This window comes from Rattus norvegicus, chromosome 10, assembly GCF_036323735.1.
Source record: "Rattus norvegicus strain BN/NHsdMcwi chromosome 10, GRCr8, whole genome shotgun sequence".
Classification (NCBI taxonomy): domain Eukaryota; kingdom Metazoa; phylum Chordata; class Mammalia; order Rodentia; family Muridae; genus Rattus; species Rattus norvegicus.
The window spans coordinates 52,876,489-52,895,760 of record NC_086028.1 but is presented as its reverse complement, the minus strand read 5'-3'; the positions used below and the strand labels follow the sequence as shown (position 1 = coordinate 52,895,760).

General features: G+C 48.4%; 2 protein-coding genes across 9 annotated transcripts in view; both read right to left on the bottom strand.

The window, feature by feature from the left end:
- Window positions 1–347: 347 nt before the first annotated feature.
- Rcvrn (recoverin) lies at window positions 348–8,094 on the bottom strand. Its single transcript, NM_080901.2, has 3 exons — window positions 7,714–8,094; window positions 3,519–3,630; window positions 348–716 (listed from the first exon to the last, which is right to left on the bottom strand). The coding sequence occupies exons 1-3, from the start codon at window positions 8,092–8,094 to the stop codon at window positions 601–603; spliced, it is 609 nt and encodes a 202-aa protein (NP_543177.2). The 3' UTR covers window positions 348–600.
- A 5,422-nt stretch (window positions 8,095–13,516) lies between these two features.
- Window positions 13,517–19,272, bottom strand: part of Gas7 (growth arrest specific 7) — a 230,555-nt gene continuing 224,799 nt past the window's right edge. For 7 of the 8 annotated variants that reach the window (XM_039086994.2, XM_039086991.2, XM_006246828.5 and 4 more), the window contains one exon: window positions 13,524–19,167. In XM_039086994.2, coding sequence (XP_038942922.1) covers window positions 19,054–19,167 — 114 coding nt within the window. In that variant the 3' untranslated portion in view covers window positions 13,524–19,053. 8 annotated transcript variants of the gene reach the window in all.

Genomic DNA, 19,272 nt, shown 5'->3' with positions numbered 1-19,272 from the left:
CCATGGTAACCTTGGTCCTAGTATCAAACTCCATCAGCCTGGTGGAGAGGCTCACGCTCCAATTGCTAGTTCAAGGAAGACTTAAGCAGGTAGGTTTTCCTGAGTTCAAGATTAGCTTAGGCTCGTCAGTGAGACTTTCCCTTGAAAAAGCAATCCAAAAGAAGCAAGATCCATCACCTGCCCTCTGGGCCTTTAGCTCCCAGGAGAGCTCGACTCAGGGCCAAAAAGCATCCCCTTTAACACCCCAACTCTGGCTTAGAGTTCTACCCACAACAAACTCCTTTTGCATTTATTGGAACCTGCTTACCCAGCAATCCCCAAAGGAGCTTAAGCAGGGTTGACATCTAGGACTCCTATGCCCTAAGCTTGGGATTATCACAGGGCTACCTGGACAGGGGAAGGAGACAGGTAGCGTGCGAAGGGTGGGGGGACACAGAAGACAAAAGGAAGCAGGAATTGTGTCCTGCTAAGGACCGTCAGTTGGCAGGGAGAGGTTTGGTTTCCCCACCTCTCCAGACTCAGGGTATGCCTGATGTGTGCATGTTCACACAGCAGTTGTTTGTGTGGGGGTGGGGTGGGGGAATAGCCCAGTGGTTCCCATCACTGTTTCTTTTCCTTTATCCTCTCCTTCACTTTTTGAGGTTCAAACTGGATCAGTCGCAGAATTTCCTTATTGGCCAGGGTCCCCTCGATGAATTCCTCCTCTGTAAGTTTATCTGTGTAGTGGAGGAGAAGCATCAGTCAGGACTGGCTGTCTCAAGCTACAAAATGAAAGGTAATACCCAACTTCCACTCCAGTAAAATTGTTCAAAAATAATGAATACTTAGCATTCCCAGGGACCTACACTACCCCCCTCCAGATACTATGCCTTCTTCAGGACCCCTGATTACCCCTCAAATCATTTAAAGACGGCCAAAGACTGGCATCATAGAGGTCTCCCAGAACACACTCGTATAATCCATGCCTTCTGCTTGGGCAGGGCTCTGGCATTGCTTGTCATCAATGATTATAAATACTTCTTTTTATATGCTTTTGTAATTACCCCATATCTCTTGCCTAGACTGAGAGGCAGGCCCACAATACCAGTGCAGCAGTAGGACCTGTCCTCAAGGGATTGAGGGGAGGTCAGGGGACAGTGGCATGCCATGGGTAGCCTGACTTACAGAAAAATCTCTTGTGTGCCCACAGTACCAGGCAACCTTGTGACCAGGCAACATCATGACACCAGGTGACACGGCCTCTGTCCTCTTGGACTGCTTCCTCTGCTTGCAGTCTCTCATCTCTCAATCTCTTCTACCTCATTTGGGATGAGGGTAGAGAGAGCGAGAGAGCCTCTGCCTCCAGCCATTGCCACGTGCATGCATGTTGTGTGTGTGTGTGTGTGTGTGTGCGCGCGCACGTGCGTACATGCACATGTGTGTGCTTGCACATGCAGTCCAGTCAGTGAATGCTGTTGTACCTTTCCTCTTTGTGCTTCATTCTACTGTTCTTGGGGTTACAAACATTGCAGAGAGAAGGGTGTAGCAGAAAAGAGAGTGAGACAAAGTTTGTCAGGAAACTCCAGCTCTTACAGGAAGACATTTCAGCTTCTTTGTTCATGGTCACCTCATGATTCTCAGCCCACAGTGTGGATGCAGTGCCATAGAATTGATTCCATTTCCATCGGCCTTCTGACATCCCTAGTCTTCATTGGGGTTGGGATCTAGGATACTTCTGTGCTTAAGTTTGGGTGGTGAAATTTGGAATTCAAAGTTCTAACTGCCTTGCCAGCCTCACTCCAGCAGGACTAACAGCCAGCCTTCTAACAATAGCAATTTTCAAAAGTATCAGAGAAAACTTGACATGTGGAAAGACCCAGAGGGAATGAAGGGGATTAAAGAAGGCATCTTACACAGCCAGCATCCATGAAAGCAAGTCTTCAGGGGACAGGGGACAATGCCAATGGGGCTGGATGCAGGAGGGAGTGAGGGGAGTGCCTAGGTAAATGTGGAAGGAGTTATTCACCTTCAGGGGCATGTGAGAACACAGCTGGCCCCTGAGGATGAGTACCACTATGCATCCCGCCCTCCCTCATGGAATCTGCTTGCCTCACCCAGCTCCTTCCCAGGGTCTTCCTCTGACATCATTGTTTGACTGTGGAGTAGGGATGGATTATCTCCACCTTTGTTTTGTGCCTCAGAGGACACACAAGGGGCTAGCTCTGGCCACTTTGATGTGCCCGAGCCATGCTGTGTTGTATTTACCAAGACACTTCAGGTTTTAAATAATTCACATGCAGACACCTCTTTAAAAAAAGAGAGAGAAAATTGCATAACATGGTACCAATAAAGCTCCATGTTTCCACAGGGAAAAATGTAAGAGCTCTTCAGGGCTGTCTACCAGCTCTTGTCTCCCAGTGGAGCTATGTCCATTCCACTCAAGTTCATTATCCTAGCTCTGTGTGGCTATGACTTTGTAGGGCCTGTCTGGAACCAAGTCAGTCTGTCTGTTTCTGTGTCTGTCTGTTTGTCTTCCACCTATGTGTGTATATGTTATGTGTGTGTGTTGTGTATGTATGAAATCAACTCTTATACTCTGTCCTTCCAGTCGAGGCCGTGTGTGTGTGTGTGTGTGTGTGTGTGTGTGTGTGTGTGTGTGTGTGTGTGTGTTATGGACCAACAGCTCCAATTGCCACATTGTGGGAGTCATCTTTCTCCCAAGTTCCAGAGACTGCTTCCAAACAGCCACAAAAGTGGACCAGAATTGCCAAGAGGCCCAGTGAGAAACCACGGACTTTGCCAGCACTGTCTTAGAGTGTCACAGCCTAGGACTCTCTTACCAGTCCTTCCTCTCTGTCCTCTATTCCTGTCCTGATTCCCTGATTTGGCCAGGTCCTTGATCCCTCCCCAGTTTCCCTTGGTGGCTGTCCTCTCAGTAAATTTTTAGTAATGCAGTGGAATCGAACCCCTTCTGGGTGTGGTTTTTGGGTCATTGAAAATAGTTTTCTAGATAGTTGTGAGGTCTCTCCAGGGTAAGGTGCCATGTTCTCTTGTACTCCCTGTGCAGGGAGCATCTGGAGAGCAAGCAACCCAAGGAGAGAAATGGCTGCATTCTCCTAAGGTTGCCATTGTGTACACATGGACACTGAGCCTGCAGACTTTGCATTAGTGGTCCTCAAATTCCAGTTAAAAGCTTCTGAAACTGACACACTAATACTCATGATGCTGAGGCAGGAGGATCACTAGTTTACCTCCAACCTGGGAAACAATGTTTTCCTTCTTCCTGCCAAACCCTAGGTAATGAGTGAGTTTTGTAACAGAGTTATGTTGATTTCCCTCTCACCAACATCATCTGGAGGGTGATGTACCTGGCTAACCCTTGCTCCTGACCTTTGAAGGTAGCTGGGACAAAGTGTGGTGACAAGATGTGTCCCCCAGTTCTGCCTGGACTCTGTGACTCAGGCGAGGGAATCCTGCTGGGGTCTCCAGGAAACAGCAAGGGGTGTAAAATCAGAGGTAACGAAGACAGAGGAACTCACCATCATCTTTTTTTCCAAAGAACGCCCAGATCTTCTCAGCCCGCTTCTCTGGGGTGTTTTCATCATCTGGGAGGTTCTTCACATCCTCAGGCTTGATCATTTTGAAAATAGCCTGTAGCAGACCAAGGGAAAGACCTCGTCACAAGGAGCAGTGAGGGCTTGGTGGCCCTGAGAAATCCATGTTTCACACAATACACAAAAATTTACCAGCGATGGATTAAAGGCTCAATTTTCTGCCACACACTATATAATTCCTAGAGGGAGCTAAGCCTCGTGACATCAGCTGTGATAATGATTTTTGAGCTATTGGGATTATATTAAAACTTAAGAAGCTTCTACACTGCAGAGGAGACAACAAAATAAGATAACCTTGGGGTGGGAGAAAAAAAATTACAAGGATGATAAGGATTAATTTAATAAGGGATTAGTATCTAACACATCTAAAGAACACCTACAACTCAATGCTAAAATGATAAATGATGCTGAGCGTGGTGACGCACTGCTTTAATCCTAGCGCTTGCATGAGAGACACAGCCTGGTCTACACAGGGAGTTCCAGGCCAGCCAGAACTACACAGTGAGATTCTGTCTCAAACAAACAAACAAACAACAAAGCCAGACACACACAAAAGCAATCAAAACAATAAGTAACTGAATTGAAAACTGACACGTAATGGGACAGAGAAATTAAAATGGAAAACCAAAAAGAGGGAATGACCAGCAGATATTTGAAAAGTGATCAACCTCATTAATCATTAGGGAAATGTAAATCAAAACCGAGGTGAGTTTTCCCCTCATATCTGTTAGGACAGCTGCTCTTGAAAAAGCTTGCCTTGTCTGTGTCTCTTGTCAGATGAGGCTGGGGATATGGCTCAGTGCTTAAGCTCAGGCCTGTAGGAAGCCCAGCCTTGATCTTCTGCACACAAACCACCAACACTCCCATCTCAGACACAAAGACAAGAGGCAAATGTTGGCATGGATGTGTAGAAAAGGAAGCCCTGGTCATTTGTTGGGCTGCCACATTATTCTTTCTCTTTTTGGGGGCCCAAACAGCCTGCAGGATCAGATGCCTTCTAAGGCAAGAAGGTTACAGTCCAGATGCCTATTGGAGCCCCAAATGTTCAACTGAATCAAAACTTCTGGGGGCATGGCCCTGGCATCATCAGCACCTTTGAGACCTTTATAAGGGAAAGAGACTGTGGAAGAAAATTTGCATTTTCATGTAAAGTTTGAATTTTCTGAGTAGATAGAACGATTTTGTTTAGGAAAAAAAACCTCAAGAAATAGAAATTTCCCAATAATAATCCACCACAGCTCTGAGTTTGGAGTTTGGGGCCACTATCACAGGCCCTGCCTCCCACAGGCTTGAGAGAATCAAACAGCATTGGCTAGGTCTGTGAGCTCTCTCCGTTCTTCAGCAGGGCTGGCTTATGATCATAAAGGCTAATATGTCTGTTGAAGATCCCCATTGTTTTTGTAAGCACTTTTTAAAGGCTAATTCAAAAGACAGCTTCACAGAATGGGAATTATTGGTCCCATTTTACAGACAACCAAACCAACCCAGAAACATCTAACGTTACCCATGCAGCAGAGATTCTCACACAGGCAGCTCGGTTCTGGAACCTACATCCTTGTGTCCTACCCACATGTGCTTATCTCATTCTGAAAAGCATAGACTGCTGGGAGGGGAAAGAGAGGTGTGGACAGGACCTGCAGAAGTCTGTTCAGGACACGGAAAGTCTCTGAGGTACCCTTTGTCTCATGGGAAATCCAGAGAAAGGCTGAGTTTTGGGCTCACAGATTGCCTTTAGCCCCTTCTCTTTCCAATCAAGAATAAAGCCAGAAGGAAATGCTCCTGCTCTGTGAAATCAAAGAAGTGGACAAGGGGGCCCCTGCTTAGCCTTCTGATAACCAGGCTTCTTGGAGTCTACTGACTCGGTAACATGGAATCAACTGGCCACCAACACCAGGTCCAGCCAAGCTCAACAAGGACACTCAAGGCTGTAGATCCTTGGATGTTAAGCAGGCTCAGGATGTAGGTGAGTACATTGACATAAGGTCCTGAGAGGCTGCAGTCTCTGGTCCAGGGCCTTGCCTCCCTGGAGACTCAAGGGCATTACAAAAAGGTAGTAATATCTGTGAAATTAGCATGGACTTCCAAAGGTCAACAGCCGTAAGAAGTGCCCTTGCCCACTGGTGCTAGGACAAGAAGGACATTAACCCTGGTAAGCCAGGGCAGAAGCTGTATAAACAGCACACACATCCCCAGAAATGAAACGAACTAAAGTACAGATGACTCCCAGAATTCCTCTTTCCTGATCCACTGGCACCAGATCCAGGCATGACGGCTAAATACTGGCAGCAACTGGCTGGCTGTTCGACCTCTCTTCCAACAGAGGGCTGGTTGGTGGTTGGGTGGGAAAGAATCATGCCTTCAGGGTTCTGGGAAAGGCCATAGAAACCATCAAAGCCTCACCCTGGACCCAGGAAGGTTATATGCATTTCCCACGGTCATGGTGTCAGAGCTGGTACAAGAACTCATCGTTTCTGACTTCCAGACTGATGCTCTCACAATGACCTTGCGACTCGGCGACTAGCAAGGTCTCAGACACTTTGCTCAGCTTCATCTCTCCCCTCTACCTCCTCTCCCTGCTCATTTCCTTCTTCTTTGTTTTCCAGAACAGCATCAACCTAGCCCTCTTTAGGTGGCTTTAAATGGTCCTCATCCTATGCCACTCACCAGCCCCAAAACCAACCCAGAGGAGGTTGCTCTGCAGGCTTGGCCTGGCAGACACTGAGAGTACCACTTGTTGGCCCCTATTCCAGGGATGAGCTACTCTGCACCCGGCTACAGGCTTTGCTCTCATGTTTGTGGTTTGTCCTAATAAGGGGGGAAAGAATCCTGCAAGTAAAGGCATGATTACAAATGCACCAAAAATTAGACGAGATATGAAGAATAGTGTCCCTTCTAACAGGAATGGAATTCGAAAAATAAAGCAAGTGACAGGGACAGGAGGAAATGGAAGACAGTGATTGTAAGTGACATAATGTGGGGGAAATTGAAGTTCTCTAATGTCTAAAATTATGGGAACCCTTGAGTGGACTTGTGATATTTCCATAGAGTAGAATTTTAGGGGCTCTTAGGCATACTTTTAACCTGGCTGTGGTGGTTTACACCTGTAACCCCAGCTATGGTGGAGAGAGGGGCAAGAAGGCTGAGAACTTGCGGGTAGCCTGAGCTACGGTTTCTGAAGAGTTTGCGATGGTATAGAAAATGTTCACGATAAAAGAGTAATAGGAAAACCATGTGAAAAATCACATGTTAATATGGTAGGGTTCCAGATTTGTCTTAAAATACGGGAAAGGCATATGTTGTGTAATGAAAGTGCGTTGGTTACTGACTTTAGTTTTAGCCTGCAACATTCCTTTTGCATCATCTCGAAATTTCACAGACTACTTATCTATTAGATTAAAAATAAAAGTTATTGTGGGACACCAAAAATACTCAGGACTACTGTAGAGAGAGAGGAGAGGAAGCAGAAGATTCATCTGTGAAGTCTGGGGTGGTAATGAGAGTCTTGGGGAGTGCTTAGGGGACCACTATACCAGGATTAGGAAGTGAAAGCAATCAGGCCTGGAATCTGGATCCTGTGTCCCCACTGTGGTCTCTCTCTGCTTTTTAATTGAAACATATGTGTTTTACTATTGTGGAATCTGAATGCATGTTGCTGAAAGAAATTGAAGACTTTAATGAAAAAAGGGAAAATGTGGGAGAGAAGAAAGAGGAAGGGAAGAGAGGAAGAGAGGAAGAGAGAAAGGGAGAGGAAGGAGGAAGAAATATGGAGAAGGGGGAAGGGAGGAAAAGAAGGGAGAGGAAGGAAGGAGGGAAGAAGGGTGAAAGGAGGAAGGCAACAAAGGAGGCAGGAAGGAATGGAGAGTGGGGGTGGATGAGGGAGGAAAGAAGGAAGGAAGAGAGGGAAATTTTAAACGGCATTTACTAGCAAACACCTAGATTGTTCTTTGGGAAGCAGATGACGCTGTAGGGAGGTGCCTGCCCTCTATTCCTGTCAGTATGTTGGAGGCTCCCCACCCCCTCTCCTAGCTCATAGCCAGCCCTTACTCCACTGGGCTACACAGCATCTGTGGCCACCTCCCCATCCCGCACAGGCAGCAGGGACAGAGACACACACACTGACCATGACGATCTCCAACACTTCATTCTTGCTGATGGTCCCATTGCCGTCTACGTCGTAGAGCGAGAAGGCCCACTCGAGCTTCTGCGTGGGCTTGCCCGCCGTGGTCATGTGCAGAGCGATCACATACTCCTTGAAGTCCAGCGTACCATCGCTGTTGGCATCGAAGCTGCGGAACACGTGCTGGGCGTAGGCCTTAGGGTCGGAGTCTGGAAAGAACTTGGAATAGATACTTTCGAACTCCTGCCGCGTGATGCGGCCACTAGGACACTCCTTCAGGAAGGACTGGTACCAGGCGCTCAGCTCCTCCTCTGTGAACTTAGTGTTCAGTTGCAACTCCTCCAGGATCTCCTTGGACAGGGCCCCGCTCTTGCTGTTCCCCATGGTGAGGGACAAGTGTGGTCGCCTGGCAAAGGAGGCTGTGTGCTGCTGTGGGGTGGAGACCCAGGTGCTGATGGATTAGGGGGGATTTGCAGCCAGTTCTGCCCAGTCCTTGGAGGGAGGAGGGGCACAGAACCCTCCTGAGATTAAAATAAAGAGCCAAGAGCAGGCACTCACCTCTCTTGTGCCTGCTGAGAAGAAAGGAACAGCCCCTTCCTTCTGCACTCAAGCCCCCCCGCTCCCCCGCAAAAAGCTACACTGGCTCCTGTCTGTCTTCCGCATCTGAGGGGTACCCATGGGACCTTATAATGCAGTGTTTTAAGGGCTGAGGATCTAAAGGCAGCCCTGCCACTTAACCTTGCCCTGTGTGGGAGCTTTGCTAGTCTTTCCCCCAGTCACATTTGGGCTTAGCCTTCACCTTCTCAGCAATGCCTTTTATTCACCACTCTCTGATAGCACCCTCCCTCACCTCTGCTGGCAAACTCCAAACTGTCTTCCAGAATGGACGTGTGAGATAGGGAAGGGGTGTGTTCTATGGATTGTTAGCCATTGCCAGAACAGAACAAAATAGCTCAACCTGGCTGAAGGAGGTGCTAAACACACACACACACACACACACACACACACACACACACAGACAGACAGACAGACATAAACATATACATACACACATATTCAAACATGCTTATACACACATATACATACACACACATACATACACATATGCACATATACATAATACATACATATTCATACAGACACACATATACATACTCATACCCACATATAAATACCCACATATACATACACACATATACACATATATATAGACACATGTATGTACACACATTCATACATATACACACATAAACACATGCACACATTCACACATACATACACACATGTACATGCACACACAGACACACACATATACATACACACATGTACATGCACACACAGGCACACACATACATACAACACACACACACACACACACACACACACACACACACACAGCTCCAGATTTACTATGAGCTCACTTAAATGTTTTAACTTTACCACAGTTTAGATGTTTTGACTTTACCACAGTTTAAATGTTTTGACTTTACCGCAGTACCAAAACATAGCCTTATATAACCACAGGAGACTATTTCTCTAGGATTTAGTCCAATGTGAGTGTTCTGAGCAGACGGAGGTGGGCAAGCCTGAGTTACAAAGTTCAGTATGTTGGATGAACTAAATACATACTTACTTGTGGTGTGTTCAATCTAAGACTGGGTCCTGGAGACCTGGGCCCATTGTGGGTCCCCACTGTAAGCCAAGCACTGTTGTTATTGTTCCTAAGTAACAGAGGTAGAGTAAAGTCATCTAGGAGGAGTGAGCAGGCAGACCAGGCAGGTGGCAAGGGACAGAGAGGCCTGTCACACTGGCAAAGGTGAATGTGTCACTTGAGTGTAGTCCTAGGGTTATAATATTTAGACACATTTTGGTGTTGTGTTATTAATGGTTGTCCCTGCTGCTGCTAACTTAGAGACTAGAACACTGTTGGGGGGTACAGTGAAGCAAAACCCACCCCTACCTCCTGATGCCGCCCTATTACCTGGTCCTCCATACAACACTGACTGAAAACTAGGGTCTCTTTTCCAAGGCATCCCCCAGGAACTAAATATATGTTCCTTCTTTCCCTGCTTTTCTGCCTAGGAATGGACTGCAAAGAATTCTCTGCCTGTCTTAGTTAGGGCTACTATTGTTACTGTGGAACACCATGACTGAAAAGCAACTTGGAGAAGAAAGGGTTTATTTATTTGGCTTGCACTTCCACAGCGCTACTCACCATCAGAGGAAGTCAGGGCAGGAACTCAAGCCGGGCAGGGACCTGATGCAGAGGCCAAGGAGGATGCTGCGTATTGGCTTGCTCCCCGTGGCTTTGCTCAGCCTGCTTTCTTAGAGAACCCAGGGATGGCAGCATCACTATAACGAGCTGGGTCCTCCCCATCACTCATCAGTTAAGAAAATACTCCACAGGATGGCCTACAGCCCGATCTTCTGGAGACATTTTCTCCACTGAGTCTCACCACTCTCTGATGACTCTAGCTTATGACAAGTTGACATGAAAGTACCCAGTGCACTGCCCTACCCTGTGGGGAGGAGGGTGAGAAAATGCTTATTGCAGAAGGACCTTGTTTTATTATGGAGGCCTGGACTCGGGGCTAGTTGTGTGGAGTGAGGGCTGTCTTGGGGATGGGGCCCGTAGCCAGTAGGGTCTGATGCCTTCCTTAGATTCACATCATCAGAACTGTTTGCGCTAGACGCAGCCAGCTGTTGACCACTGCACAATGACCACTTACAAATGCCGAAATTGTATTCTAAGGATTCTTTTGTTGTTGGTGTGTGTGTGTAGGGTGATGCTGTGTGCAATGCTTGAGCACATATGTGTACGTATGTGAGCCTGTGCATCCACACAGAGGTCAGGGGCGATGCAGGTACCCTGGTCTGTCCCTGTGCCTTACTCTTCAAGAGGGAGTCTTTTAGAACCTGGAGCTAGACTGGTGTCCAGCAAGCTCGTGCCCCTCCTGTCTCACTCACAACTGGGGTTATGGACTCGCGCATAGTGACCCCTGCTTTTCTATGTGGATTCTGATGATACAGCAATTGTTCTTAACTGCAGAACACTCCAAGCACTGAAAATACACCTTCTTAAAACATTCATTTATTTATGGTGTGCATGTGGTGTGTGTGTGTGTGTGTGTGTGTGTGTGTGTGTGTGTGTGTGCACGCGTGTGCGCGTGCGCGTGTGTTTAAGTTCTCTTTTCCCACAACTTAGGATAGAATACTATTTCTTAGTAGCAATGCTTTCCCTCCTGGATTCTCACCGCCTTTGCAGGAGGCATCAAGGATGGTTAGAAATGGGTCAGTCACATTGAACATCCACTCATCCACTCACCCACTCACCCTCTCACTCACTCACCCACTCACCCTCTCACCCACTCACCCTCTCACCCTCTCACTCACTCATCCACTCACCCGCTCACCCTCTCACTCACTCACCCACTCACTTACCCACTCATCCTCTCACCCACTCACTCACTCACCCACTCACTTACCCACTCACCCTCTCACTCACTCACTCACTCACCCACTCACTCACTCACCCACTCACTCACCCACTCACCCTCTCACTCACTCACCCACTCACCCTCTCACTCACCCACCCACTCCACCCACTCACCCACTCACTCTACTATCTATCTATCTATCTATCTATCTATCTATCTATCTATCTATCTATCTATCTATCTATCTATCTGTACCTTCAGGGTGTCAGGCTGTCTTTATAAGCTGACATATGAGGCAAGGCCACCACGTCACAAGTAAAGTAACTACAGTTTCAATGACCAGTCCTGGCTTATCTGCTCCTGAATGGCAAAGTCAGAAACAGAGCTCAGGCTTGCCAGTTCTGGGCTCTGTGAAACACAGGTGCAGCCTGCCTGCCTGCCCCTCCCTCCCTCCCTCCCTCCCTCCCTCCCTCCCTCCCTCCCTCCCTCCCTCCCTCCTTCATCTCTCTAGTTCACTGGTTCTCTTACTCTCACTCTCTGCTTTTTCTCTTGCTCTCAGAGGTTGACGCTAGAGACCAGACTCTGTTCATAGGTGAGGATCTGGAGTTGCTATGGTAACAAAGCTGACAGTGAAGTGTCACATGGCTTCAGATTGGGGTGGAAGGATCAGACAGAGACCCCTTCTTTTCCTCCAGTAGGAAGCAGGTGGGGTGCAGCTGGGTCCAGTCTTTAATTCTTCAGGTTGCTGTGCCCTGGAGGGACGCCCACTGCAGGAGGGAATCCCAGGAAGGACCACAGGCAGCTGTGTTGATGCTGCTGAGAGCGAGGGGTTGTGACCTGGAGGTTTGTTTGAAAACCTGCATAAACATCTTCTATTAGGGGGAGCACGCATGCTCCTTAGCCAAACAAATTTGCAGGAGATGATGTATTGTGAGCCCATTTGTTAAGTCTGAGTTGGGCCAATAACCCTGCCCTGTGTCCCAAAGGAAGGCTAATGTCTGTCCCTGCAGGGAAGAAGGCCATCTGTGTTACTCCTCTTGAGCTTACCTAGACCAAGCAGCCTGTGCTCCCCAGAGGTCCCCTACCATTCAATCCCTAAGCAGAGCTCAGCTATTTATGGGCTCAGCCCTTGGCCCTCACCACGTTTCTCCACATCCCCTGCTCTGAGCAAAGGACAAGGGGACCCTCGACACCCCCTGGCCTGGCGTCAGAGCTTCAAACAGTCTCTGTTGGCAAGGGAGAAGGGAAACAGTGAGGATTTAGTGTGGTAAGGGCTCTCAAGTATAGTCACCCTTGCTGTGGATGACGCTGTATGGCCCTCCTGTCTGGGTCAGATTCTCAGTTAACTCAGAACTTCGCCGCCTGCCACATGACTTCCACCTGCCAAGACCTTGGCCCTACCTCCAAAGAACACCCAGGTCCTGCCTAATCTGCCAAACCTACCTGTGGCAAACACCCTCTGCAGTGTTGGCACTTAGGAGTGATACCTATGTCCTCAGCTAGTGCCTCCCTGTAGATACTCCCTGTCCCGCCCTGCCCTCATTTCCCTGAGTGGATCCTCTTAGCTTTCTCCTCTGCTCCTGCCACACTGGCCTCAAACATTTAGCATGGCTTCCTCTTGGTCTAGACTTTTTTTCACGGGGACTTGTCAGCCCCCCAATCCTCACTCCCGCCCCTACCCCAATCCCTGGTCTGTTTGTGCCTAACCTATTGAGACCTTCTCCCCGGGGCCACTCCAATCACAGCGGTTTACACCCAGCCTTGCCATCCTGGTCTCTCCACACTTCATGTTCTGCAGCTGCTCAGAGCCATGCCCATAGCTCTCTGGGCTTTTTCTGCCTGGTCTTGTTATCTAGAAAGCATCGAGGCGGAGCTGCTCTTTCTGTTCACTGATGTATATCCCGGTGCTCAGAGGAGAGTAGCATGAAATACACTCAGCGGTTGTTGAATACGCGAATGAATGGAAGAGGAAAGGGACAATAGCAGCAACCCTGAAGGTAGAAGGGAAGCGGGAAGCCAGGGGGTGGGGTGCACGAGGCTGGGACCAGTAGCACTGTGTCTGTCTGGGCTTCCATGTCCAGGTGTCCCTCGTCCTTCTGCTAAGTCATCAGGACTGAACCCATCCCTTGTGTGCAGAGCCCAGGAGGAATGTCGAGACCTCCCGCAGGAAGGGAAAATGTGTGTTCTTCTAGGATAGAGGGTCCCCATGGGGGCCGTCGTCTCTGGAGAGTTTACTTCTCATGGGATGGATCTAAGCATCTCAAGTGTATACGTAACTGAAGGAGGGGAAGAAAAGGGATGGCATTGAACTTCCTGAAAACACTTTATAACAGTGCAGGGGCAATCACACACAGCAAACGCCGTCAACATCCGAACTCTAATTTAAACATTTAATTCTTCAGAATTAATACACAGAGATGCTATCATGGGGTGGGGGAGGCGGGCAGCCTCCATTGGGGATCTGAGTTTTGACAATGTTACTTACAACTTATATTACATCCATTTTATTTACTGGTCCAGGCAGCCGCAGCATGGAAAGATATACAGCGAGAAGTAAACACATTCATCCCGGGTGAGGAGTTCTGGCAGGAGACACTGCTTTTTTTTTTTTTTCCAACATTAAAAATGTATAAAGTATTTAGCAAAAGTTACAGAAAACAGACCAAAACGAGCAAGTTTATTTTGTTAGAAAATTCCACTTTCATGGGGTTCGCTCATGTGCTCAGGTTGTAAGGGGGTGCTTCTGGGTATCTCTTTCCCCAGGGAAGGGAAGACATACAGAGTGCGGCCCTCACCCAGGTTGGCTGGTGTCCCTTGGAATGTCGGTACCTGGGTCCAAGAACCTGTCTGTCGAGGAAGCTGCAGGAAGGAACAGGTGAGCACAGAGGAGTCCCCCGGGGTGTGATCTTAGGATGTGGGACAGACTGGGAAGCAGGGGAGGGCCAGTCTCAGTTCTTCCTTTCTGCCCCGGTGCCATAGTGTGGCTTCCGGCCTCCACACTCCACCAACACAGTCCTATTGGAAACTCTCCTTTAAACACATAGGGCTCACATCCCTAATACCACCCAGAAAGAGTCTAAACATCATCCGCACTACCCAACCCAAGCTTCCATAGTTCAGTCCCCAAGAGCTACCCTCAGCACTAGAAGATTAGGGCAGGGGAGCCTTGATCTTGGGCAGCTAGTAGAGCCTGCCCCTTGAGAAGCAAGTCCCTGACCTCAGTAATGATTAACCAGCTGTTGAGGGGTTAGAAAAGCCCCCTCCACCTCAGGGTCCTAGCAGCTTTGCCTCCTATCTCAAGACCTATGTGTTCTGACTCCCCAGATCTGTCTCTCACCTGAACCTAGGAACTTTTCAGTCTACCTGGAGCTTCGGAAGAGCCCTCTAGCCTCCATCTTCCATTCAGCCATACCTAACCAAGACAGCTTAGAGGAACAGGTCCCAAAGAGTCCCACTCTTAGCCTGGCCTGGCCTCCACTGAGCTTGGGCCTATCTCTACCACTATCTAACAGGTGCAGGCTCAAGCTAGTCTCAGCATGACTGCTGGCAAGTCAAACTACCATGAGCAAGACAGACTTGATCAGCTGACCCTGTGTTCACAGCTGTCCTCACTCCTGGGACAGACCCAGAAGCGACTGGTACTGACTTACAGTTTCTTCAGGAGTTCTGAGAGGAACTAAGTAATTCTCTCAGCTTGTGACATGATTTAGTTCTATTTGGGTTTACCTGGAAAAGTGCCCATTGTGAGGATTTCTGGTCGCAGCTGTGGGAATGACCCAGCTAATGTATGACCTTGTGCACAGAGAACAAATAGGCAATCGTGGGGGCAGGGGGACACGGGAGCTGAAAGACTCAGAGGCCTTTTAGAACAAGCACCCTCAAATGGCAGATGGCAAAACAAGTTCGGGGAAGGGTCAAGCTATACCCAAGGGTCAATGTTCAATAAATTACAAAGCCACCAAGGACTGAGGTGACAGCCCCCTGAGGGAGAGGATCTTCTTATACTGAGAGATTTACTGCTGCAACAGTGGAGAGTGACGTCCTGTTGCTGTCCCTTCCTGCTTTCTTCATTGACCCAGAACTAGAATCACCAACTTGAGGGCATAGCTGGTGTCTGGGGAAGGAGCCCCAGGATCATAGGAAGCAGTGGGTTGGAAGCAGCTATACAAACTGGAGATCTGGGGCTAGGACTTCCAAGGCATAAAAACCTCATTTTAAAACTAAGGAAATCCTAGGGCCCATTCATTTGATAGAACACTCAGCAGGGAAAGGGGACCTTCTCCTGACACGCACAACATGGCTGATCCAGAAGGTTGTATCAGTGTGACTCCATTTACATGGTGTTGTAGAAAAAGGCAAAATTATAGGGACAGAACATTGAACTGGCTGCTAGATCCGGGGTGGGAAAAGAGGAATTGACAAGGTGATATGCTTATCTTGGTTGTGGTTGAGAAGACCAGTCATGGTAAGGTTCATAGAACTGCATTCCTTGAAAGGGCGAGTTGTACTGTATTTTAGTCACACCTCAATTACCTTGAAAAGGGAGGTGGAGAGATGCTTTGTGGCATGGGAACAACTTTGGCAATGAAGGGGTCTTCAGTCTAAGCCATCAGGAGCTGACCTGCTTCTCTACTTCAAGTCTGTAAAATGCCTTTCTTAGCTTCCTAGTAACAGCAGGTCTTCAGACTCCTGTTTAAATCCTTCTTGTCAAGTCTACTCACAGATGGGGAACAAACCCCCAAACAAGCCAAGGTCTTTTGACACCTTTTGAATTTTATGGCTTGTATTTCCATGAAGGGGCTTTGGTGAACCACGATTCTCATGCACCCATCCACTACCCTCATAATTGGGTGGATTCCACAGAGGGATTGCACACAAACAAACCCCTGTCACAAATTTGGATACTTTGCCTCAGCTATTAATCAACCATTGCAGAGATCCTCCCGAGTCAACAGGGTCTTGTGTGGAGGTAGAAAGGTGGCCCCCATAGCAGAGACAGCCTAGGGCTGCCATTCACATCCTTCAAATGGCCCCTGCACTGTGAGACTGTTCAAAGGTACTAGAAAATAATGAAGGGTAACAAGTATCTCTTCCTGGAGGTTGCCATGGCAACTAACCCATTTTTGAACATCATTCATTTTAGAGTTTTTTTTTTTAAAATCAGGGTTTTGCAGACAAAGCTTAAGTGCATTGGCACTCCTAGTCGGGGGCAGGTAGAAAGGGCTGTTGCTGCTCTCAGCCTGGACAATGGATGCTCGCCCACTCTAAATAAACCCTGCCAGATCCTCTCAGAACCTATGCACTGGCGTGTTCACAAAAGCAAGGTAACGGGGATGGGAATAGCTAAGTGGTAGAGCAACTGGCCTAGACACATGACTCTTGGTTGGGTATCCAGCACTGCATGGAGACCAAGGACCACAACAGCAGCTTGAATACTCAACTCAGTATGCACTTTCAGGTTCTTGCACATCGTCATCTTCTTGGTTTCATCCCCTGGGTACAGTGAGGGTAGTTGGGACACGTGACTCTACCACAATCACAGTTCTGGGCATCACTTCCTGGCACCCACCTCCTCTATGCTCTTATCTTCCCTATTTGTAGTAGAAGGAAACATACCGGAAACCAACTGCAGCCATTTCTGAAATTGAGCTTGGTGTGAACTGAGATTTGGTAGTCAGGAGACTCAGATCCCACTGCTGTGCCAAGATCTCTTAGCACAGTTAATACTTCAAGAATCCCAGTGTGTGGGGTGGAAAATGTATTGTTTCCTCTGTCCAGAAGGGTCAACCGGAGGTGGAGCGAGCTGGGGGTGCCCTCCTAGACACATGGCTAGTTCCGGCACTCGGCACCCAGTTCCAAGCATTTACTGAGAGCATTTATGAGTATGAAAATGAACAGATGCCTGTGAACCAGCACACAGGCACATAAACCAGGTGCACATGAACCCACATAGAGCTGGTACCACTGAGAACTCAAACGGGCCTGGTATCGGAGAGGGAGAGCCAAGTGCATCTCAGGAAGGGGTGGATCTATACAGAACGTCTGAGGGTTTCTTTGCATCACAGAGCTGTAGGCTGTCTTCAGATGAGAGATCACAGATTGCTTGTCTTTAACAAAACTCTAAATGAATGATCAATGGAAAGAAGGGGACAAAAGAAGGAAAATGTATACATGGATAGATTAAAAAGGAAGTGAGGGGACAACAAAAAGAGAATAGCCTCACACGGAATCGGCTCACATCAGCCAACTTCAGTTATGCTGGAGGAAGTGACATCTCAGGGGACTCTGAATGTCCTAAGCGAGGTGGCAAGGGAACAAAGTCATGAGCCACACTGTGATACCCAAAACCCCTGTGTATGACAAGACTTGGAACTTGACCATCACTCACAAATTAGGTTGCTAAGCCACAAAGCAAATTACCACTAGCACCCATTTTCTTTAATAAGGAAATCAAGAAATAATGTCCTAATATCAGAGGCTGGTGTCACGGGGTCCATGCTGAGCACAGGTTGGTGAAATGTCCTCATGGTGGCTTTTATGGTTGAGATGTTTCAGTAAGGAAAGTGACAGTGCTTAGTTTGCTTTAGTGTATTAGGCATCTTGCTAACAACCATGAGAGATGGTTCTGTGGATGGGCTGCCCAAAGGTCCAAGATTAGTAAGCTATCCGCGACAAGCATGTGAGATGGCAAGATGGGAGTGGCGCTCAGGGGATTCTGCCCTTTGGGTAGACAGGTCAAATACAAAGTCATCTGTGGGAAAGACGAGGAAAAATGCCCCCCACCCCGCACAAGTTCCCAGCTAGAATTCACCCCAACCCCACTCACTGTGTGACGACCCAACGTTCCTACGTTTCCTGGGTGGCAACCACCTACAGCCATGAGACTCTGCACTACGGACCAATGGCAGTAAGGGGGACAGCAGGTCCTACTCCATTGTGCACATCCACAGCTAGAGCCATTCTAGAGAATAACCAAACCTGAATATTACCACCGCTGACTCACATGGCCTGTAGTCAGCACGGGAGAGCATACTGGTCAAGGCTGTCATAGTGATGAGGGGCGGGGGCATGTGTCAAACAAGACTTTGTGGGGCTCCACCCCCAAAGCCTTTGATCATGCATCTAGCTGTCTGAGGACTTGGGAAAATATCCTCTATTGAGTCTGGAAAGGGCTGTCTGGATGAGGTGTGGAGTTTCCTCCTTGAGAAAGAGGTTGGGGGAAAGGTAGATTGGGACTTTGTGGTAGACTTTACAGTCAATGCCAGATCTGGAATCTGAAACTGATGGGAGCTATGATCTGGTTGTGCCAACTGAGGTAGTTCCATTCTGACCTCTCCAGATTTGGGTTGGGAAGAAACTCCACCATTCTTGTGGGAGACGAAAAAAAATATAGATGTGGGCTCCTACAAAGCAAAGGGAGAAGTAGGGAGGACTAAAAAATGTTGTGGGACAGGATGCGAACTTCACTTTCCCTCCTGTCCTCGATCCTGATCCTGACATTGTTTGGAGACAGAGACACCACCCCCTTCCCCTTCCATGGTCCTGGAGATGACAATCCCGCTAGAGGACAGGCCTTGGATACCTGGGGCACAGGTGTGTGATGGCCACCCCTGTGGAACTCAGCTGGGACCCCAGGGTTCTAGCCTCAGTTGGTTCTCAGAGTGACAAGCACAGCATGGGAGTTGGAGGGGAGGCTCCAGTCTTTGAGGTGAAGTTGGGGCTGTGGGTCCATCATTATGGCCTGGGAATATTGGGGAGCCCCTGGCTGGGCCCTCCTTCGGGAATCACTGTCTCTTTTCCTCCTTTTCCCTGGATAGATTAGCAGGTAATAGGGCAGATACAGCCCTTCTCCATGGGATCCCCAGCCCCTCTCCTCAGGAGGACCCCCAGGACCATACAGTCACTTCTAGATCTCCATGTCCACTGGGCGAATGTTGCCTGTTTTGTGCTCTCTGACCCATAGCTCTCTGTCTTTGGCTGGGTCCACTTTTCGCAGCAGTTGGTCCACAGGCTCGACTGTCTGCAAGGGGACACAGAGGAAGGGTCACTGTCAGAGGTGGCAGCTGAACTGGGATGTCTCCTGTGTCCCATGCTGCTGCAGTTGGAGAGCCACCTCGGATCATCC